The 24,139-nt window shown below is 34.4% G+C and overlaps 1 protein-coding gene and 1 long non-coding RNA gene across 11 annotated transcripts in view; one reads left to right on the top strand and one right to left on the bottom strand.

The window, feature by feature from the left end:
• Positions 1 to 8,929: 8,929 nt before the first annotated feature.
• sh2d3ca (SH2 domain containing 3Ca) overlaps positions 8,930 to 24,139 on the bottom strand; it is a 100,758-nt gene continuing 85,548 nt past the window's right edge. For all 9 annotated transcript variants that reach the window (XM_087270211.1, XM_087270210.1, XM_087270216.1 and 6 more), the window contains 5 exons: positions 22,153 to 22,268; positions 18,049 to 18,220; positions 17,424 to 17,535; positions 16,231 to 16,437; positions 8,930 to 13,423 (listed from right to left, as the gene is read on the bottom strand). In XM_087270211.1, coding sequence (XP_087126337.1) covers positions 13,248 to 13,423; positions 16,231 to 16,437; positions 17,424 to 17,535; positions 18,049 to 18,220; positions 22,153 to 22,268 — 783 coding nt within the window. In that variant the 3' untranslated portion in view covers positions 8,930 to 13,247. The remainder of the gene's footprint in view (positions 13,424 to 16,230; positions 16,438 to 17,423; positions 17,536 to 18,048; positions 18,221 to 22,152; positions 22,269 to 24,139) is intronic.
• Positions 21,930 to 24,139, top strand: part of LOC147835010 (uncharacterized) — a 76,265-nt gene continuing 74,055 nt past the window's right edge. For both annotated transcript variants that reach the window (XR_015500845.1, XR_015500844.1), the window contains exon 1: positions 21,930 to 22,245. This is a non-coding gene — a long non-coding RNA (uncharacterized LOC147835010). The remainder of the gene's footprint in view (positions 22,246 to 24,139) is intronic.

The raw sequence follows: 24,139 nt of genomic DNA, 5'->3' as shown, positions 1-24,139 counted from the left end.
TTGAAGATGATCATTCATTCATTTTCTTTTTTTAACTTAGTCCCTTCATTAATCAGGGATCGCCACGTACAGCGGAATGTATATGTTTTATGCAGAGGATGCCCTTCCAGCCACAACCTTACACTGGGAAACGCTCAAACACACTTGCATTTACACACATACACTACGGCCAATGATTTTATCTTCATTAACCAGACAGTGCACCTGTAGGTGAAATGTCATTTGAAACAATGTATCGTCAGTGTAGGACTTATTTTAATGTTGTTTGTCTTATTTATTTGCCATCTGCTGTACATCAGCAATCTATCTATCATGTGTACAGTATACTCATTCTCCCAAGATTTTTTATTCAGATCTTCTTTAACTAGACCTGTCTCAGGCTCAGGTTCACACAGCAAGGAGTGCTGAATGCAGATTTTTTTCAGATCTGATTTTTTGCATAACTGTTCACATTGTTTTTTTATAAATGTGGCCAGTATCAGATTTCCAGTGTGAACAGATCATGGTGCTAAACTGACCTGTATGCACAGCACATAAAATGTGTATAGCGTATGAATATAAAGCACAATGTCAGATATTGACTGATTGATGTTTAGAAGCTCCAAATCCTGTTTTTAAGATATTTATTATTCCATCTAATTTCTTAAGCAAAGATGCTGAATTGTACACTATACAGCCATTATCTCTGGTCTTAGCATTGCTCACCTGCTATTTTCAATGTGTGCTGACTTGCTCCTGAATATACCCTTGCCATTTGTCTGTTACTTTCTTTAAGCATAATTTCCATTCATACTTGAATCATTGACCACCATCTAAAAATAGAAGGTGATTTAGAAGGTGATTCTTCTGATTACAAGCTTATAGGCAAGTGATCAGAGGCCTCCTTTTTAAGATGTAATCATGTACTGTAAACATCTTGCAAAGTATTTTACGTTATTTTGAAATGACAAAAATACAAGACACTGAAGTATTTCGATACAAAATTTTATGCCCATCCCTGAGAACAAATAACTTCATGAAGACGTTCCAAGAACTTTGTTCTAAAAACATCTTCCATCAACATTATGACAAAGTTCATTCATTCATTTTCTTTTCAGCTTAGTCCCTTTATTGATGCGGGGTCTCAACAGCGGAATGAACTGCCAACTTATCCAGCACATGTTTTACGCAGCGGATGCCCTTCCAGCTGCAACCCATCTCTGGGAAACATCCATACACACTCATTTACACTCATACTATGGTCAATTTAGTGCATCAATTCCCCTATAGCGCATGTGTTTGAACTGTGGGGGAAACTGGAGCACCTGGAGGAAACCCACACGAATGCTGGGAGAACAAGCAAACTGCACACAGAAACACCAACTGACCTAGCCGAGGCTCGAACCAGCAACCTTCTTGCTGTGAGGCGACAGCACTTCCTACTGCGCCACCACATCGCACCCCATGATTAAGTTCAAGCACAAATAACGCCCTGAAGACATCCTCCATGAACTTTGTTCTAAAAAAGTTTATGAACATTCTGACAACTTTCAAGTACGAATAACGTCCTGAGGAAATTTCAAGAACTTTGTGCCAAGAACGTTTTTTATCAACATTGTGACAACATTCATCAAGACCAAATAACATTCTGAAGACGTTTCAAGAACTTTGTTCTAAGAACGTTTTTCATCAACCTTATGAGAACGTTCATCAAGTACAAATAACGTTCTAAAGACGTTCCGAAAACTTTTTTCTGTGAACGTTTTTCACCAACATTATGACAATGTTCATCAAGTACAAATAATGTTCTGAAGACGTTTCAAGAACTTTATTCTAAAAACGTTTTCTGTCAACATTATGACAACGTTTATGAATTACAAATAATGTTCTGAAGATGTTCCAAGTTCTTAGAACGTTTTTTATTAACATTGAGGGAACGATCATGAAGTACAAATAACGTTCTGAAGATTTTAAAGAACTTTGTGCCAAGAACGTTTTTTATCAACATTGTGACAACGTTCATCAAGTACAAATAACGTTTTGATGACGTTCCAAAAACTTTGTGCTGAGAACGTTTTTTTTTCAACATTGTGACAACGTTCATCAAGCACTAATAACATTCTGGAGTCGTTTCAAGAACTTTGTTCTAAGAACGTTTTCCATCAACATTATGAGAACGTTCATTAAGTACAAATAACGTCCTGAAGACGTTTCAAGAACCTTGTTCTTAGAACGTTTTTTATCAACATTGTGACAAAATTCATCAAGTACAAATAACGTTCTGAAGACGTTCCAAGAACTTTGTTCTAAGATTGTTTTCCATCAACATTATGACAATGTTTATCAAGTACAAATAACGTTCTGAAGACATTTCAAGAACTTTGTTCTAAGAACTTTTTTATCAACATTGTGGCAACATTCATCAAGTACAAATAACGTTCTGAAGATGTTCCTAGAACTTAGTTCTTAGAACGTTTTTATCAACATTAAGGGAACGATAATGAAGTACAAATAACGTTCTGAAAACTTTGTTCAGAGAACGTTTTTTATCAACATTATGACAACGTTAATGAAGTACAAATAACGTTCTGAAGACGTTTCAAGAACTTTGTTCTAAAAAGGTTTTTTTTTCAACATAATTACAATGTTTATGAAGTACAAATAACGTTCTGAAGATGTTCCAAATACTTTGTTCTTAGAACGTTTTTTTTATCAACATTGTGACAACATTCATCAAGTACAAATCATGTTCTGAAGACATTTCAAGAACTTTGTTCTAAAACTTTTTTTATCAACATTGTGGCAACATTCATCAAGTACAAATAACATTCTGAAGATGTTCCAAGAACTTTGTTCTTAGAATGTTTTTATCAACATTGAGGGAATGATCATGAAGTAAAAATAACGTTCTGAAGACGCTCCAAAAACTTTGTTCTAAGAACGTTATTTTATCAACAATATGACAACGTTGATGAAGTACAAATAACATTCTGAAGACGTTTCGAGAACTTTGTTCTAAGAACGTTTTTCATCAACCTTATAAGAACGTTCATTACGTACAAATAACGTTCTAAAGACGTTTCAAGAACTTTGTTCTAAAAACGTTTTTTGTCAACATTATGACAACATTTATGAAGTACAAATAACGTTCTAAAGACGTTCCAAAAAGATTGTTATAAAAACGTTTTTCATCAACATTATGACAACGTTTATAAAGTGCAAATGACGTTCTGAAGACGTTCCAAGAACTTTATTCAAAGAACGTTTTTCATCAACATTATGACAACGTTTATGAAGTACAAATAACGTTCTGAAGATGTTCCAAGAACTTTGTTTATCAACATTGAGGGAACGATCATGAAGTAAAAATAACGTTCTGAAGACGCTCCAAAAACTTTGTTCTAAGAACGTTATTTTATCAACAATATGACAACCTTCATGAAGTGCAAATAACATTCTGAAGACGTTGCGAGAACTTTGTTTTAAGAACGTTTTTCATCAACCTTATAAGAGTGTTCATCAAGTACAAATAACGTTCTGAAGACAATAGGTAAACTTTGTCCTGAGAACGTTTTTCATCAACATTATGACAATGTTCATCAAGTACAATAAACGTTCTAAAGACGTTCCAAGAACTTTGTTTATCAACATTGAGGGAACGATCATGAAGTAAAAATAACGTTCTGAAGATGTTCCAAGAACTTTGTTCATCAACATTGAGGGAACGATCATGAAGTAAAAATAACGTTCTGAAGACGCTCCAAAAACTTTGTTTTAAGAACGTTTTTCACTAACATTATGACAACGTTTATGAAGTACAAATAACGTTCTGAAGACGTTGCGAGAACTTTGTTTTAAGAACGTTTTTCATCAACCTTATGAGAGTGTTCATCAAGTACAAATAACGTTCTGAAGATGTTTCAAGAACTTTGTTCTAAAAACGTTTTCTGTCAACATTATGACAATGTTTATAAAGTACAAATAACGTTCTGAAGTTGTTCCAAGAACTTTGTTTTAAGAACGTTTTTCATCAACATTATGACAACGTTTATAAAATACAGATAACGTTCTGAAGATGTTTCAAGAACTTTGTTCTAAAAACGTTTTCTGTCAACATTATGACAATGTTTATAAAGTACAAATAACGTTCTGAAGTTGTTCCAAGAACTTTGTTTTAAAAACGTTTTTCATCAACATTATGACAACATTTATGAAATACAAATAACGTTCTGAAGTTGTTCCAAGAACTTTGTTTTAAGAACGTTTTTCATCAACATTATGACAACGTTTATGAAATACAAATAACGTTCTGAAGATGTTTCAAGAACTTTGTTCTAAAAACGTTTTCTGTCAACATTATGACAATGTTTATAAAGTACAAATAACGTTCTGAAGTTGTTCCAAGAACTTTGTTTTAAGAACGTTTTTCATCAACATTATGACAACGTTTATAAAGTACAAATAACGTTCTGAAGTTGTTCAAAGAACTTTGTTTTAAGAACGTTTTTTATCAACATTATGACAACGTTTATGAAATACAAATAACGTTCTGAAATTGTTCCAAGAACTTTGTTTTAAGAACGTTTTTTATCAACATTATGACTACGTTTATGAGTTACAAATAACGTTCTGAAGATGTTTCAAGAACTTTGTTCTTAAAACGTTTTCTGTCAACATTATGACAATGTTTATAAAGTACAAATAACGTTCTGAAGTTGTTCCAAGAACTTTGTTTTAAGAACGTTTTTCATCAACATTATGACAACGTTTATGAAATACAAATAACGTTCTGAAGATGTTTCAAGAACTTTGTTCTAAAAACGTTTTCTGTCAACATTATGACAATGTTTATAAAGTACAAATAACGTTCTGAAGTTGTTCCAAGAACTTTGTTTTAAGAACGTTTTTCATCAACATTATGACAACGTTTATAAAGTACAAATAACGTTCTGAAGTTGTTCCAAGAACTTTGTTTTAAGAACGTTTTTCATCAACATTATGACAACGTTTATGAAATACAAATAACGTTCTGAAGTTGTTCCAAGAACTTTGTTTTAAGAACGTTTTTCATCAACATTATGACAACGTTTATGAAATACAAATAACATTCTGAAGATGTTTCAAGAACTTTGTTCTAAAAACGTTTTCTGTCAACATTATGACAATGTTTATAAAGTACAAATAACGTTCTGAAGTTGTTCCAAGAACTTTGTTTTAAGAACGTTTTTCATCAACATTATGACAACGTTTATGAAATACAAATAACGTTCTGAAGATGTTTCAAGAACTTTGTTCTAAAAACGTTTTCTGTCAACATTATGACAATGTTTATAAAGTACAAATAACGTTCTGAAGTTGTTCCAAGAACTTTGTTTTAAGAACGTTTTTCATCAACATTATGACAACGTTTATGAAATACAGATAACGTTCTGAAGATGTTTCAAGAACTTTGTTCTAAAAACGTTTTCTGTCAACATTATGACAATGTTTATAAAGTACAAATAACGTTCTGAAGTTGTTCCAAGAACTTTGTTTTAAGAACGTGTTTCATCAACATTATGACAACGTTTATGAAATACAAATAACGTTCTGAAGATGTTTCAAGAACTTTGTTCTAAAAACGTTTTCTGTCAACATTATGACAATGTTTATAAAGTACAAATAACGTTCTGAAGTTGTTCCAAGAACTTTGTTTTAAGAACGTTTTTCATCAACATTATGACAACGTTTATGAAATACAAATAACGTTCTGAAGATGTTCCAAAAACTTTGTTCTAAAAACGTTTTCTGTCAACATTATGACAACGTTTATGGAGTACAAAAGTACGTTCTGAAGACGTTTCAAGAACTTTGTTTTAAGAACGTTTTTTTAATAACGTCACAAGAACGTTAACAACGTTAAGAGACTCTTCTAAAAACGTTCTATTGATAACGTTTTGTGCTAACATTTCCGCAACTTTTAAAGAACGTTAGTGAATGTTCTGGGAACGTTCCCTGTTAGCTGGGAAGTCACCACATGCACAATAGTCTGTTCAATTGTCAAAATTAGTTAAGAACATAATACCATGAATACCATACAGTAGGTAAATCCTTGGAACATTTGATTACAATTTATTACAGCTATTTATTCTTTTTACTTTGATATATGGAAGTTACTTTGTGGTTTATCATAACTATAATAAGAGTTATCATTTCCTTGGCTGTATATGGGTGCAATGTGTGACGTCAAACCTTGGAGGCTACTCTTACTCTAAAATCCTATTTCTTTTTTTTTGTTTTTCAGTTTTATACACAATTGTATTTTGTTAGCTAGACAAAAACAGTTCAGTAATCATTGTCAATGAAGGACTGGGCTTAGACTGTAAGGTGGACATGAGGGGTATTTTAGTGATCCTTTGCCATAATGACAAAACATCTAAACATTTTGACTTGCAGTGCTTACACAATGCCAAAGGGATGAATCATTTTGGGGGCACTGACTGTTTAAATGAGAGGGAAATTTAGTTTTGACACATGAGTGAATTGTTTTTGTAAAGCTATGAGCTATAGTGTTGTGCTAAACTGTAACACTGTTTTGCCAAATGATCTTAGAATTTTGAGAATGTAATTTATTTTTCAAGAAAAGAGTCACCAAATGAAAAAAACTGTAAACTAAATTTTATATTTATCCTTTTTATAAATTTTATAAATCTTAAAAAAAATATTTTATTTTATTAATTGCATTCTGGCTAAAGGCAAACAACAGTAGAGTAAACATTTTCAAAAACTGGACTAAGACTGTAAGGTAGACATGAGGGATATTTCAATGGTCTTCTGCAAAAGTGACCATTGAAGTGAAACAACTAAACATTTTGACTTGCAGTGCCAAAGGGACAAAGGATTTTGGAGGCACTGACTGTTTAAATAAGAAGGAAATTTAGTTTTGACACACGAGTGAAAAGTTGGGAAATATATGAGCTTTTGCAAGTGAGCTATTGTGTTGTGCTAAACTGTAAGACTGTTTTACAAAACAATCTTGTAGTGTTGAGAATGTTATTCCTGTTTCAAGAAATGAGCCAAACCAAATGAGAAAAACAAAACTGTAAATAGACCTAACCGGTCATTTAGTTGTTCAACAATTAAAGTAACAGTTCTCCTAAAAATGAAAACCATTACCTCACTACCACACTCAGGTGGTTCTAATTTATTTAAAACTTAAATAAGTTTTAATAATACTTTAATTTGAGTTTAATAACAAAATATTCTGAAGAATATTGTTAAAAAAGCAGCCATTCACATCCATAGGAACAAAACATACAAAGTCAATGTTTTTTTTTTTTAAAGCATAAATGATGATAGAATTTTTTATTTTTTGCTTAACTATCCCTTGTAAGCACCATGGCAGGCTGCAGCTGAGCATGTCAAATCATAGATACTACTGTGTCAAAAATAAATATTTTAAGTAGGTGTCATGGCGCAATGCATTTTGGGGAAGTGCTTCTTGTCCAGTATGTGAGCCACTTTAAATTTGGTCTCAATCAGGCTGTGTATCTTTGGTTTTATACAAGGCGGATCTTAAATCTAGTGAGTTTGTGACTCAACATTTCCCTGAAACTCTTACCCAAATTCACTATGTGTGTGTAAGTTCAGACATTGTATGGTGGTAAGGTAGCTTTAAATGCTGGTTTAAGGTGGTTCTGGCTGGTCATGAGCAGGTTATAAAAGTGTTTGACATATAATTTAGGAATTGCCAAAGTTACACCAATAACTGAAGCTTCTAATCTTGATTAAGTTTTCTATTCTGTGCTTCAGAATATATGTAATTTATGATGTATGCTTGTGTGAACTTCAAATTGTTCCAGAGATTAATTCTGTAATTTATATCTTCAATGTTTTCACTGTTACTACTTCTACCTCTTTTTTGTGACATCTTTTGTGAATGTAATAACCATAATAGCACACATGCATGAGCATTTTCTCATCAACAAATGTCTATTAGACTTAGAATTTGGATGTTAAAAAGACAATTAGAGTAGCAGATGCTTTACAGACCAAACAATCTTTAAAAATTTATCTTGCAGACGTATGTGAGAGCATTTTAAAAATGGCTACCATAACACGGGCAAACTCTGCTTGTCAAACTGTTTCTCTACACTACCTGACAAAAGTCTTGTCACCAATCCAAATTTTAAGAACAACAAATAATAACTTGACTTCTAGTTGATCATTTAGTATCAGAAGTGGCTTAAATGAAAGGCAAAGGCCTCTAGATTATGCTTAATTTACCAAAATAAAAAAATGAGCATGCCTTGATTTTTAATTATTTAAATATGACAGTAATGTCTGACTTTGCTTAGACCAAGGTCTTGTCACTTAACAAAAATAATGTACGGTATAGAATATAAAGTCATGGTGCCGTGGAAAAAACAATATTGTGTATGACTCCTATGAGTTTGGATGACTGCGTCCATACATCTCTGCAATGACTCAAATAACTTACCAAAATCATCTCACACCAGACATGCTCAATAATAATAATAATAATAATAATAATAATAATAATAATAATGTTCATAACTGGTGACTGGGCTGGCCAATCCTGTAGCACCTTGATCTTCTTTGCTTTCAGGAACAACTATGATCAACTAGAAGTCAAGTTATTATTTGTTGCTTTTACAATTGGGATTGACGACAAGACTTTTGTCAGATAGTGTACTCATACTAAAAATAAATACTTACAACTCATTGAGGGTAAAACTGTATGATGACATGATCCAAATTCTCGCCTTTCATTTTAAGACTTTTGGCCTTCCATACAAAAGGAAACTTGCGCTAAATTATTTTTGAGACCAATGACAATAACAGAAAATAATCAATAACAGAAAGAAGGCTAAGTAGAATAAAATGAGGCAAAGTAGAATAAAAAAACAAACTTATTATTCATCTTGAGGCACAAAAAAAGCACAAAACACAAGCTCACTGTATTTTATTTTCTGAAAAAAGAGTGCAAAACATATGACATACCAGTATTTACAGCACTTAATAAAAGGATGCAATCACGTGACCTCCTCCAACCCACCTATCATCGATCGTTTGGGGGTAACTATTTACAAAACAAAATAGTCACACGTTTACAGTAGAGAAACCAAACTTACAACATACAGTCCCAGACCAGCAGGCCTTATAAAAAAATCCCCAAAAGGTTCAAAACTCATTTCCGTTTATTATTTTAGCTTACTAAACAGAGCCCTCTGCTGGCTAAAAGTGAAATTGCATATGATCCACTTTTCATCCCTTATCTGCGACAGACAGCATCGTCTACTTTCAGATGTGCCTTTATTAAGATACCTGAAAACATACCTTCAGAAGATTTCCCTGGTAATATGCATTGATAGACTGGGTGTGAAGTATAGCAGCTTGTATATGATACACAATCAATTGTGGTAGAACCAGATACGTAGAACTTTTTTCTCTTAAGGATAGCTACCCAGAGATAAGGGTAGAACATTTACATTTCGGACAGAGGTATATGTATGTGACTTTGGGTTTTGTTTGGCTAAATCTACCAGAATATGAAAACGCTATTGGACTAATAAGGTTAATGAATGTGTTGCAATTATTAGCTGAACTTATTTAAAAGGTTTTCCTTGAATTGTAATTGCTTGTACAAAAATGGTCATAGTGTTGCTATGCAGTTATTGGTGGTTGCTAGGTGGCTACTAACTGGTCCAAACCGAATGAGCACACATCCATTTCCTTATTCAAGGCTTTAAGATTTTTTTTTATCTCTTATATGCCGACATGAAAATCGCACACTGTCAATTACAAAATTTATATTTCACCTCTTATCAAAATCTCACAATATGAGGTATAATTCATGTCTGTTGGAAAAAATGGATGTGTTATGCAACAAAACAGGGAGTTTAAGCAAAACTCCTGATCCTTAATATTAGCGAAATGCATTAGCATAAACACAATGATTCTCCATATATCAGGTTGTGATTTCACTTATTGCCATAACATTGATTTCATCAAATGTCTTTGCTTACTTGTGATGGATGATCTCGACATAAACTTGATCCGTGAATTTTGGCTATATGGGTCTCTTAAATAATTTAAATACAAACAAACATTCATTGTGATCCAGTCTCATGGACAATATACATCATGTATCTAAAACAAACAAAAAGCCTTATTGATATGGTCATATTGACTAAAATGACCTGCCGTGAAAGATATTAAAGTGGTCATATCATGATTGATTCAGTCCATTTTATTTACTCATCTATCATAGAACTGGCTGTTTTTGTGTGGCTGGCTTTATTTAATGCTCTTTTCAACTTTGATGATAAACACCAGCTCTGCTTTTAAAGTTTGCGCTGCCTCATGTGACAGATTCATCTAACAATTTGAGCTAAAAATTAACTTATTTACCACTATCAGATCTAGGGCTGTGCGATTTGGGGAAAATATCTAATTGCAATTTTTTTAACAGATATTGTGATTTTGATTTGCGATTCAATTTTGTAGTCAAGCTTTAGCTCAATATTTTGTATCGTAGCTTCCTACTGCTAAAATGCAGTGAGTGTTAGTCTAAAAAAGGAACTGAAAAGATATGAACTTAATCCAGCGTTTATTCAAATTTGCTTTTAAACATTCAGAAATTAAACACTACTTTTTGTCTAAACATTAAACAGTCGTAAGTTATGGCATTAGTTATTACATGGTGTCTGTGGTGCTTTTTTAGTTGCTGGTTGTTGTATTTCCTCACATTTTGGCAACAATTTTGCGACAGCTCTTACAATTGACTAGTTTTTGTTCAGTGTCTGTAACTTTGAAGCCAAAATATTCCCATTTTACCAATGTCCTGTTTTTCTTTGATACTAATTTGTCTATTAATGCTTCTGAAGTGGTAGTTGCTATCATCATCCGACTTGTCCATGCTTTCCGGTTTTTAAATTTTTTTTGTGGGCGTTCCCCATAGTTTGGTTGCTCAGTTCTGATTGGGCAGAACGAAAGTGTGCTTACTCAATTGACTAGTAAGACGGCAAACACAGACAGCAGAAACAAATTTGCTCTGGGAGAGGGAAATTATATAATAAATATAAATGTCATATAGCAACCTCCTGCGATTAGCTAATTGCAACGCTTCAAATCGAAGCGATTAATGGCACAGCCCTGAGCAGATCCTTCGAAATAGAACTCAGCGATATGACAAAAATGCAATTTTGATAATTATTTTCCATATTGACTGATATTGTATATTACGATATACGTTGTTAATGCTTGCAAATTTAAAAGAGTACCCTAACAATCACTGAAGCCACAACAATTAGAAGGGTCCATTAAATGGTATAACACATATTCGCCTAATAAACCTTCGGTGGCTGAAAATTCGGTACATCTCTAATATCAACACAATTTTAGATTCCCATTGTTGCACATTTATTTATTTATTTTTTTTTGTGTTACTGGCTCTTGGATCAATATAGAGTAAAAAAGTTCAAAGATTATCATTGTAATTGACATAAATTTTATCGCGATTCGATATAATTTCGTTTATTGGCGGAAATGGTGTTAGTGAGGCTAGCAGTTGGCACTCAACCTGCGGTCTGTTAGACCTCAACCTGGGTCCTAATAGCCCAGTATAGTGACAGGGACTCTATACTGCTCTGTGAACGCCGTCTTGAGGATGAGACATTAAACCAAGGTCCTGACTCTCTGTGGTCATGAAAAATCCCAAAATGTCCTTTGAAAAAGTGTAGGGGTTTAACCCCGGCATTCTGGCCAAATTTGCCCACTGGCTTCTGTCCATCATGTCCTCCTAACCATCCCCACATTATAATTGGCTTCGTCTCCTCTCCACCAATCAGCTGGTGTGTGGTGTGCGGTCTGGCGCAATATGGCTTCTGTCGTGTTTTCCAGGTGGATGCTGCACATTGGTAGTGGATGAGAAAATTCCCCTAATGTGTAAAGCACTTTGAGTGTCTAGAAAAGCACTATATAAATGTAAGGAATTAATTATTGGCTCAGCCCTACTTCGAAAGGATCTGCATAGCTGTAGATGCTACGCCAAGCTAGACACAGTACAATATGTGGTGAATTTTCCAGTTTTGTAGCCTATGATTGGCTCAACCATTGGAGCTTTAGCTGTAAAGTATAGCTTCATGTACAATATGCAATTTTGAAATCTAAAGTGGATGGTCATATGCTAATTGTGCTATTTAGTTGTAATAAATAAACTTATGTCAATACATACTTGAGATCTGAGATAAAGACAAGCTCAGGGTTTGCTTAATATGTTGTAGATAAATCACAGTATTACTTGTATAATTAGTTCAAATAGAGCTTAGGACTAAAGTTCGTTCGCTCATCCAATATATATTGTTAATGTTTGCAGTGGGTGGTCATATGCTAATCTAACAATTATAAATACACTATTGCACTTCACATACTGAATGTTGCAGATGAACTCTCTCATTTCAAATACAAAGGACTGTTTAATACCTCATGATATGACCTCTTTAGACAAAAATAAAAACCCCAGGACGACAGAAATAGAGGAAAGTAAACAGCATGTCTTCTATCTTACACTTCTTTGCTAACACATACAGACACCAAAGTGCTCTGGGAAGCAATGCTGTCAGACCTGGAGAGAGTGTGAAAGTGAGCATCTGTCAGACACTCATTAAAAATGAAAGCCCAATTCCATTTTTATCAATAAAGCCATGACAAAACAGAAAATAAACATAAGCGAAATGCAAAATAATGAGCATAAAAATAAGACTCTTTATCCAGCAGATATCCGTTTGAATTCATGATTTGGCAACTTACATTCAGACATCTGACAAGTGAGTGTGTATTCAGTCTATTCCAGCAAAAAGTCGTGACTATGAAACGTCAAAGCAGTCTCATCTCCGGTACAGAGACTCGTCCCCTTTACAAGTAACAAACACTGATTAGAACTCATAAATTCACATAAAACAGGATTCAGGCCCATTTGGGTTAAAGTCAACTTGGACTTCGTCACATTCTCTCCTTCTACAAAGAAAGTGGTCGCCACTGAAGAAAGAATTTTGGCTTTAGATTTATTTTATTCCATTGCTGCAGTTCACATCTGTGTCCTTCAGGGGGCACGATCATGCTCGCATAAAGCCTGTGCCCTTTTGTGCCTTGTTTTGCAAAGTGAGTCCCTCATATTCTCCACCACGAAAAGCGTAATGGTACAGTCCAGGAGTAGGAGCCACAGACAGGTGAAGGGTCATACCATTTGTGGATTGTGGGTGGTGCTATAATTCACTGTGTCGTACAGGAGGTTCGAGCTTGTGGGATAGAGCGGTGAGGACTTTATCGAATTTCTCATAACGCTCCGTTTGACTGCCTTCAGAGCCACGACTGCCCCATAAAAGCCTCATCTGAAACTCTGTACAGAAGATCTCCAACACCTCCTTTCGCTCCTGGAAATCTGAGGAAAGATTAATTGTAAAGAAAACAAAAAGAAATATTTATTAGAATAATATCTGTATTGTATGTGAAAATAGTGCACTGCAATTCAAAGCATAACCAAAAGTTTTGGGACATCTGTCTTTACATGCACTGGAACTGTAATGGTTTAATATGGAATTGCTCACACTTAAACGATTCGGTTTAATTTGATATCTCTGTGCATTGACGAAGCTTTTCATACATAATTCGATTTTTTTCTTCACAACACAAGCATTTTTTTTAATTAAAATCTATAATTGTATTAATATTTATATATTATTTGTAATACAATTTTGTCCTTTAATACAAGCAGTAAGATGAACTGTACTTTTAATTTTACCTGCTCGAAGAAAACACTCTTTTTGAATGTATTAAACAAAACTCAAATACAATCACAGAAGGCAGCATGAACATTTAAAGCCAATAAACGTAATGTATATATGATCCTGCTTGCTTTTTGAGCGATGTCAAGCGAGGTCTTACACCCCTATGATTGGTCATTGTCTTCACCTGCTTAGCAGAGAGGGCTGGTATTGGCTTTAGAAATTAAAGCGCTGTTCACCAACGAGTGATGCGGGAAAAACATCCGCAGTTACAATCTTTATGTGCTTAATACACAGTTATCACAGGTAATCCATAATACAGTGGAGAAAACTTGCACCTCAGGCATGCTCGTGTCTGAATCCACAAGTATCGCTTTAACAGCCAAGAGGAGAGGAAAAGTTACCTCATGAACATGTCAGCGTGTCAAATGTCCAAAGTGAGAGAAAGAGAGGCAGAGATGGATTTTTACAGCATTTCTCCCTAGTAGCGAAATAGCAGCTTGTGTGCTGTGCCTTTTTCAGTGTTAGCGAAAGACTCACTAGCAGTTGAATTGTGCATAATTATCTACCTTTTAAGTAGTAGGAGTGTTTTATTTACTCCCCTCGCCTCCTTCTTCATAGTATTCTACTGGGACATCGCACATAGGAGATAAATGACATCAGTACGTAAAAACCTGTTATGATCTATCACTAAACTGATATTGAATTGTCCCCATCTGCATCGCGGTACACCAAAGAAACAATTAATTTTGACATCCTTACTTTGCAGCTATAAAGGCTTCGACTTCTCTGGGAAGGCATTCCACAAAGTTTAGTAGTTTGTTCATGGCCGTTTTGACCATTTTTCTAGAAGCATGTTTGTGAGGCCAGTAGGGTTGTCACCATACTGGAATTTGACACTAATCGATACTGAAATTTTAAAAACATCCAATTCCCACAAATATTTAAGCACGTTCTTAAACAGTGCTGATTTGCCATTATGTTCACCTGCTCAACAGAAATTACTGATTGGCCGTGAAGGTCATCAGTTCACCGAACTCACCTCTGTTTACTGAGTGTAACCTCAGATACAGGGACACTGGAGCGTTTCAAAGTCACGTTGATCAGCTGGTTTGTCTGTAAGCTGACATATGAGCGATCTGCTGATGAATCGCGGCTTTAAAATGCTTCAGTGTCCCTGTTTCTGTGGTTACACTCAGTAAACAGCTGTGAGTTTGGTGAACCGAAGACCTTCACAGCTCTTTTCTGTTGAGCACGTGACCATAATTGCAAACAAAACTGTTCCGCATTTAGTAAATTAATCTCGTGAAAAAACACTCTTAGGGTCCTATCATACACCCGGCGCAATGTGGCGCAAGGCGCGGCGCAATAGTCTTTTGCTACTTTCAGCTCAGCGCAAGGGTAATTTTGAGGTGTTGTGCCACACTGTTTAAATAGCAAATGCATTTGCTCTCAAATGTGCGTCCATAGGCGTTCTGGTCTAAAAAAGCAGGCGTGTTTTGGCGCGTTGCTATTTTGAGAAACTGTAAATAGTCTGATCTTTAGACCAGAACAATGTCGGTCTATTGTCTGGCGCAAAGTGCGCCTGGCTTACACACTACAAACAAGTTGTAGAGCAATACGCAAATATCTTTACATATGAAAAAGATATAATATATTAAGGATATATATATATAATAAGGATATATATAGGATATAAATATAAATGATTAAAATGTTACAAAACATTAATTTCTAGCCTACATGAATTTAAAAACCACTGCCTTACTTTTTTCATCTCGGGAGGCTTTTTCAGTTCATTAAATTTGCTTTTGTATAATGTTATTATTAGCAGTATTATTTATTATATTCATATTTATATTTGTTTTATTAAAAACAAGCTTAGATTTGTCCACCTGTCAAGTTTTAGACCATATGGGGCATGGCAGGTGTATTTGGAAATAACTCAGTATTTTGACCACACTTTGTTATTATTGTTCATTTATTCGTTTGCTGGAAATTAGAACTGAATTTAGAAATCATTTTGAAACAAATATTTGCGCTTAACAAACGAAATTAACTATTTATAGGCTAATTGATGTCTGTGCTGTAAGGTTTCCCTATCCACGAGAGCAAAAGCGAAAGTGAACTTGCAGCTGGCTCTTAAAGGTAATGGGAGATGAGACTCTGATTGGTTTATTCTCAAAACACACCTATAACTCATTAAGAAAATAAACTCAACCCTTTTAGACCATGCGCCATGGCGCAAAGCAGATTTTCCCGTCCTTAAATAGGCAAAAATGCCTTCTGACACGCCCTGAAAGCGTTTGCGCCCTGCGTTTTGCGCTCTGTGCATGGACAGTCAAAATAGAGCCCTTAGAGTTTAGTAGGTGTATTTTGGAAGCCAACTAGAGTGTTCTATTAGAATGCTGTCAAAGCAATGGTTTGAGCAGATAGTTTTAGACGCAGATGTAAAACTGTTCACCCTGAAGTTTGCTCTCTGCATTGGTGCGGTACAGTCCTCCATGGTGAGCGATGGTTCTGGCTGCCTCCAAGTGACTCATGACCACATCCACACCAGACTCCACACTCTCCCAGCTCTCCAGAGCCTCTCCTGCTGCCACACTGCGCTCCAGCAGAGACAAGACTGGCACCACATGAGGGAAACACGTACTCGACAGCACACACGTCTCTGAAACACACACAATCAATCATCAATAAAAATAAGAGTTTATGCTCGAGCTGTTAGGGGATTAATAAATTAAAATGCACTCTAATAAATTGATAAGCTCTGAGCATTCATTTATTGGATTTAATTTATTATATTTATTTAATGAAAAATAGCTTTTTTCTTATAAGTAATAAATGAAACAAAATAATTCTTACGGCTTTTATTGCACTCAAAGTATTTATTAGATTAAATTCTATTACCTCATACTTACTTTAGCTGTAATTTTATTTAAAACAATTTATAACATTAAGTTAATTATGAATGATTTCATATGATTAATTAATTACACCTGCGTTATTAAATATTGGCATATGATATTTTGATAAAATAGTTCATCTGAAAATGCATTTTAAATAATATTATAAATAAAGAAATACAATTCATTTGAAAAAAAAAATGTTACACTGTAATAAGTTCACAGAATTTTAGAACATGTAACTGCAGTTTTTCACAGTAAATTACATTAGTGTCACTTCACAGGATTTAACTGTTAAACTGTGTAATTAATGTGGGCATCATATTACAACAAATTACTGTAAAAATGCCTATATCTTTTGCACATTAGTTAAAGGAATTCGAACACTATTAATATTTTATTCAACATAGACATTAATACACATAACCTTTTATGACCAACTTTTATGAGCAACTTTTCTGAGGGCACTTTTTTGTTATTTATAAATATTTATTGAATTATTGTTTTAGTAGTAGTAGTACCATACAGTAATTTACTGTGAATTTACATACAGTACGTAACTGTGAAAGTAATGCAATTATTAGTCAGTAATTTACTGTGAATTTAAGAGAAGATACTTTAGTGTAGTTTTTTTTTTTTTGCTATTTTTTTGAGATGCTAATACTTTGGTCAACAACCGATTGCTAATATTTTGACTTTGACAAAATATGTCATTGTGTTACTTTGATTGTGAAGTAAAACTCCACTTTACCTTTGCCGTCATTCATGGCCTTCAGGAATGGCTTGAGTTTTTTCTCATAGAGAATGGCTCCTTCTGTGTGTCTCTGTCGCAGTGTCATCCACGTCTGCTCCAGTCGAGAGATCTACAAACACATCACACATACATGATACAGGTCATATATTATATCCACAAAAATAACATTTACTGCTTTTATGCTTCAAAAGCGTCTGCTAAATTATTAAATATAGCATTTTGTGGAAATGGCCATAAATGATACGATACGAAAGGAATGAAAAGTGCCACGAATTGAGATTTTTCATCATTCATATTGACTTTTTAATTGCAACAACATATATATATATATATATATATATATATATATATATATATATATATATATTAGAATTATAAGTTTTTATCTATCATTCAGAACGCAGATAGAATCTTATCATTTCAAGGTGACGATATATATATATATATATATATATATATATATATATATATATATATATATATATATATATATATATTTCATTTTTTGATGCCATTGCTTCAAATTCCTCAATTTCTGACCATGGGTGTAACCCTGTTGTGTTCTAGACATGAAGGTCAGTTCAGATTTAGTGGTTTGTTGAGGACAGGTGTGTTTTCTGACCTGCGGCAGCTCCAGGGCTCTCATGACCGCAGCAAATCCGTACATGTTACCCATGTTGCTCTTGAGTTCAGCAGCCAGCTGGATAGTTTTATGCAGAAGGGCTGCCCTCTCCTCCGTGCTGCCTGTACAGCCTAACAGATCCACCGCCATCATTATTGACATGGTGTAAAACCTGTTGAATGAGAGACAAATACAGTGAAATACACTAAATACAGTGATCAGCAAGGTTTCAGGAAGCATGGTATTATATATTACGATAACAATGTTTTCTGTAAATTCATTCAACAGTTTATCAGTCCCTCCAGTATTTAGCAAAAATAAAAAAATCAGATTTTATTCTAAAATGACTGATTTTGTTTCAAGTTTTTGCATATTGTTCTGCAGCTACTGAAACAAATGATGTCTGCAAATGATTGCAAGCAATTTATATGTGTTGAGTTTAAACCAAGTTTTTTTTTTAAATTCAGCCAAAATAAATTGTTTACAACCACTTAACTTAAATTAGTAAATCAAATAAATCATATCTGAATATTTTTTTGTCAGTGTGTGCAAAATTACACATTTTAATTCATTATTGACTTTTTTTTTTATCTCGAGAACCATTGATTTTTGAAATTTATATAAGGAAAACAGAGAGAACAGAGAGAAACTTAAGTTTACCCTTAAGCCTGCTTTATCATATTTGAAAATTAAACCAATTGTTTTGAAATTAAAACTTAAGTTGTCTCTGTTTTTGATAGCTATTTGAACATGTTAATGGAAATTATGCAGAGATCACGTGCTTACTTTTGTGTGGACGTGTGTGTGTGTGTGTGTGTGTGTGTGTGTGTGTGTGTGTGTGTGTGTGTGTGTGTGTACGTGAGAGAGAGAGAGAGAGAGAGAGAGAGAGAGGGGGCTACGTTTTAAGCAAATGCATACAGTATATATAATATTATAGAAATTTTGTGATTTATACAGCTCATGAGACCTAGTTCAAACAGGCTTTTAATGTGCATTGCGATAGTGTCACATGACACGAAAAGTGTCATACCCCTTCATACCCCTAGTATTCATACCCCTGCCAAATTCTAGGAGTGTGAACCTACACTGGTCTCTGGGTTCGATTCCGTTACAATTATCATGTCTATTCGGTTCAATTCGATATCTTGGTGCATCACAGTGCATTGACGATGCTTTTCATCCACAATTATATATTTTTCTTCACAACACAAGAATTCTTGAATTAATTTTTAAAATGTATTTATACAGTATTATTTGTATTACAATTTTGTCCTTTAATACAAGCAGTTAGATATGTAAGCTGTACCTGCTTTAAGAAAACTCTTTAAATGCTTCAGACAAAACTCAAATATATACAATTACAGAAGACAACATGAGAAGTTAAAGCAAATTCACTAATGTAAATATTATTCCGCTTGCTTTTTGAGTGTTGTCGAGCGTTTTATTACATCCCTATGATTGGTCATTTTGTTCACACACTCAATAGAAAGGGTTGAAATACTGGCTCTAAAACTATTAACTATCGCTGTTCACCAATGAGTGACGCGAACACTGAAAAATTAGCAGTAACAGTCTTTATGCGAGTAATAAAGCGCACGTTTCGTAGCTATCACAGCTGATCCATAATAGACGATGTAGTAACAAAATCACTCTACAGACACACTTGTGTCAGGATCCACAAGTATCACTTTAATAGCTATAGAGGAAAGGAAAAGTTACCTTACAAACAAGCTAGCAGTTCAAAGGTCCAAAGTGAGAGAGAGATAAAGAGGCAGACAGAAAGAGAGAGCTTTCATTTTCTCTTTAGCAGTGAAATAGTGTCTCCTTGTTCTGCTGTAACTTCTGTGTCAGTAAAAGAATGTCCAGCAAACTCGCATGCAGTGAATTGTGAACAGTAGTCCGCTCTTGTGTAAATAAAATAACTAATAAATATATTAACGTAATAACCGGTGATGATCTATTAATGAACCAACACCGAATTGTTTGAGTCTGCATCGCGGTGCATCAAAGAAACAATTAATTTTGACACCTCTACCAAATTCTGACTTAAAGTTACTTTTATTCAAACAGCAAGCTTAGTTTTTTGACTGGAAATGATGCAGGCTTCTCCCAAAAGATAATTAGATGATTTACAAGAGGCATCAAAAAAGGAAAAAAAATATTCCTCAGCATTTATTTACATTTTCACAAAAGCTTAAAGTCAGAAATTGCCAGTGGTATGAAAAATTTCAAGCTTGACTGCATATGTTGACTGCATGGATAGGACTATATTTCACTTTAAAGTATATACTCACTTTCTTACTTTATTTAGAGCAGGGGTTTTCAAAGTGTGAGGCGCGCCTCCCCTGGGGGGCGCCAGAGCATGTCAGGGGAGGCACGGGAAAAAATATTATATAATAAAAAAATATAATTATTAAGTTTAATTATTATATGAATTTTTTATTATATTTAAACGTCTTAATTAAACAAAGCTAAAAAAATAATACGTCAAACATAAGAAAACCTTTTTTACCCAGAAGGCCATAGCTGTGAATTCGTTTCTGTTTGGCAAGCCCGCCAATACAGGTATATGCCTGGTAATACAATGGATCGGTTCCTGAGACCCCCCCGATTCAAAGCCTTCAAGTTCAGGGCTTAAACCCAAAAGACGACGATATGATGATCAGTATGTGAGTTTAGGATTTACGTGGACAGGACCAGCTGAGGAACCACGACCTTTATGTGTGGTTTGTCAAGATATTTTGGCTAATGACAGCATGAGACCCGCTAAACTTCGACTGTTTTGACTGGGATGACCAGTTCTTGGATTTGTTCTATTCATATTGAACAATCATCCTAGTTTTAAAAACGTTATATTAAAATACTTGTTATTACTCTGTAAATAATTGCACTTTTATGCAAATGATGATAAAAGTAAGTTAACAGTCTGACATCTGTCTGTGTCAAATATACACTGTATATACATATATATATATATATATATATATATATATATATATATATATATATATATATATATGTGCGTGTGTGTGTGTGTGTGTGTGTGTGTGTGTGTGTGTGCGTGCGTGTTTGGGAGGAGGGGGGCGCCAATAGATAAGTTGTGTCAAAAGGGAGGCCCACTGTCTTAGACTTTGAAAAACCTTGATTTAGAGCATAGGTCTCAAACTGGATTCCTGGAGGGCCACTGCTCCGAACAGTTTTCCTCCAATCCTAATCAAACACACCTGATGCCACTAATCAAGGTGTTCAAGGCTGCGTCCGAAATCGCCTTCTACTCAGTAGGTACTGCATTTAAATTTAAACATACTACTCGGCTGTTAGAAAAGTACGTTCTATACAGTATGAATGTGAAAAGTATAAATGGAACTCAGACGTACTACATCCGTCATTTTGTCATGGTCACGTGACCAACCTGCGTCAGTTGCGTCGCTTTACTCCCATTCATGAATTCACTTGCGTGGCATCATGGGATAGCGCAGCATGCATGGGATGCACACTCCAGCATCTTGCCGAAAGTAGTAAGTCATCCGGGTATTTCTCGCATACTGATTTTCGAATTTTATGAATTCAGACATACTACTCGGCTAGCATACTGATTTTAGCGTACTGAATAGTATGGAAGTATGCGGTTTCGGACGCAGCCCAAGACTCTTTTGAACACCTTTATTATTTGGATCAGCAGTGTTTGATAAGGGTTGGAGAGAAACTGTGCAGAGCAGCGGCTCTCCAAGAATCGAGTTTGAGACATATGATTTAAAGTCACTGGGCAAATGTTTGATTACAGATGTAGAAATGGAAATAAATATTCATGAAATACACAGCACTTTTTAAAAACAAATGATTACAGATGCACCATAATAGTGCTAAATAAAATCTAAAGTGTGAAAATTGCTAAATTAAACATTAATCGCTATGCTGTCTCACAAGTTTTGTGGGGTGCCTTCATTCACAAACACTGGAAGTCAAGTCCGAATTTTCCATGGTCCATTCACAAAGTCACAGCCTAAGCTTTCGGATGCACATTTCAAGGGGCTTCAGAAGATTTTTAAAGTCTATGGCACACTATGATCTGGATATGTTCACATATCGGATGTGTTCCCTTACCTCTCCAGCAGATCCAGCCTCAACTGATGTCCATGAGGAAGAGTCAGCTGCTCCAGCCCTGAGCTCACTCCCATCATCCTCTGCATCTCCTTGGTAACGCCCAGTATCCTAGCAACCTGCAGATGGCCACACAGTTACAAGAGCCATATATTCAAGACTAATATATTCACAGGCATTAGAAAAAAACCCTCAATTAATTAACCTTAAACTCGTCCCCTCACATGATGAATGTGGTCAACAGCAGTGTGGAAAGAGTTTATTAACCCTGAAGGTTTAGATGTTAATGGAAAGCACAGACAGATGAATTGTTTGGGTTGCTTTCCAGACTTTATCAGTCCATTTCACATGTGCCTTATGTAATGCTGTCTGCCCTAATGGACCGGAAAACAGAATCAAGGAAATTTAAACCAATAAGACTTCAATCTGTCAGTGTGTTGTAGGCTTTAGCTGTTTATATTGTTTTTAGGGGTGGGTTTGGAAATCTAAATGTGCATGCATGGAAAGGGAATTGTCTTGAATTGAACATGGTCTTGGGATCATCAATTATTCATGTACAGAATGTTATGTGGTAAATAAGTCAAAACTGTATCTGAAAAAAAACAAGCAAGCAAACAAACAAACATTTCATTTTTACATTTTACATTTTAAGGTTTTAAAGACCCATCTATTTTCTCTCGCTTTTACTTCTTGTTTATTTATTTTTTTTAAATTAATGCTTTTACGTATTAATTTTAAAAGGGGAAGAAAAACCTATTTGTGACTTTTGTAAGAATATTTTGATGATAAAACATATTTTATTAGAATGTGTATTTTTAAATGATATTAGGGGGACACTTTGTCATTTATGGAGATAATATAAAAGTGAAATTTTTGAAAAGGTGCCTTCTGGAGCAATTTTAGAATATTTATCTTTAGTCAAACTGAAAGATTGTATATAACTCATTTCAGTGTTGTTGCTATTTGTATGTTTTTCTTGTACAATGTATGTTTGTTAGGAAACTGATATGTTTTGCCATGGATATAGCCAGTGCTGCTGATATGGCATTAAAACATCAATCAATCAATCAATCAATCAATCAATCAATCAATCAATCAATCAATCAATCAATCAATCAATCAATCAATCAATCAATCAATTAACATAATAATTTTGTAGTCATGTTGTCCATTTACATATTATTTTCTCATTTTCTACTCTGTCTTTAGTGTTCCATTTAGTGCAGCAATTTGGTCAACTTCGGTCATTATTAAATGTGCTTTATAAATAAATATTGAATTGATTTAATTGTAATTTATTTCTTCAAAAAAGAGATTGACATCTCACTGACTGATTAGATTTTAATATATTTAAAATGTATATCAGTTTTATATAATCAGGAAGTAACTATTATATAATTACTATTAATTATCATGTTATTGTATCCGTTCCGGTTCTTATTATTATTCTTCTGGATTCTTCCTCATCTGCTCTGGGAGTCTATGGCAGCTCTTTGAACCGTTTGCGGCATTTGCGCAAACTTTGGCACACTGATAGAGGACAGTCTGATCTTCAACCACAACAAATTTGGACTCGCTTACGTAAACTCTCTAGTGCCACCACTTGTCAAAAATTTCACTTATGTTTATTGTTATAACTTTAGAACCGAATGGGCTACAATCCAAAATGTTTTTTTCCTCTGATTTCATAGTTCATGATGATTCAAACGCACCCTATGACATCCTGTCATGAAAATTGTCTTGCTATTTATAATTTATTTTATCAAAATCTAGTTTATCAAACTCGTTCTAGGCCGTGTGCCCAATTTTCAGATCATGCTGACCAAAAGTTATGAAATTCAAGCTGATTAGAGGAACCGTTGTTGACTTGCGAACAAATCTAACTAGAGCTTGCAAAAATGGTCTTGAGGCGATATCTCCATAATGCGTTGAAATATTTACACTGAAGTTGGTGTGTTTTATGACAACTATTGTCTGAGGTTATCCGCAG

The sequence above is a fragment of the Danio rerio genome, chromosome 10, assembly GCF_052040795.2.
Source record: "Danio rerio strain M-AB ecotype USA chromosome 10, GRCz13ab, whole genome shotgun sequence".
In the NCBI taxonomy this organism is placed as follows: domain Eukaryota; kingdom Metazoa; phylum Chordata; class Actinopteri; order Cypriniformes; family Danionidae; genus Danio; species Danio rerio.
The sequence above is the reverse complement of the archived record's forward strand: the minus strand, read 5'-3'. Positions and strand labels throughout refer to the sequence as shown.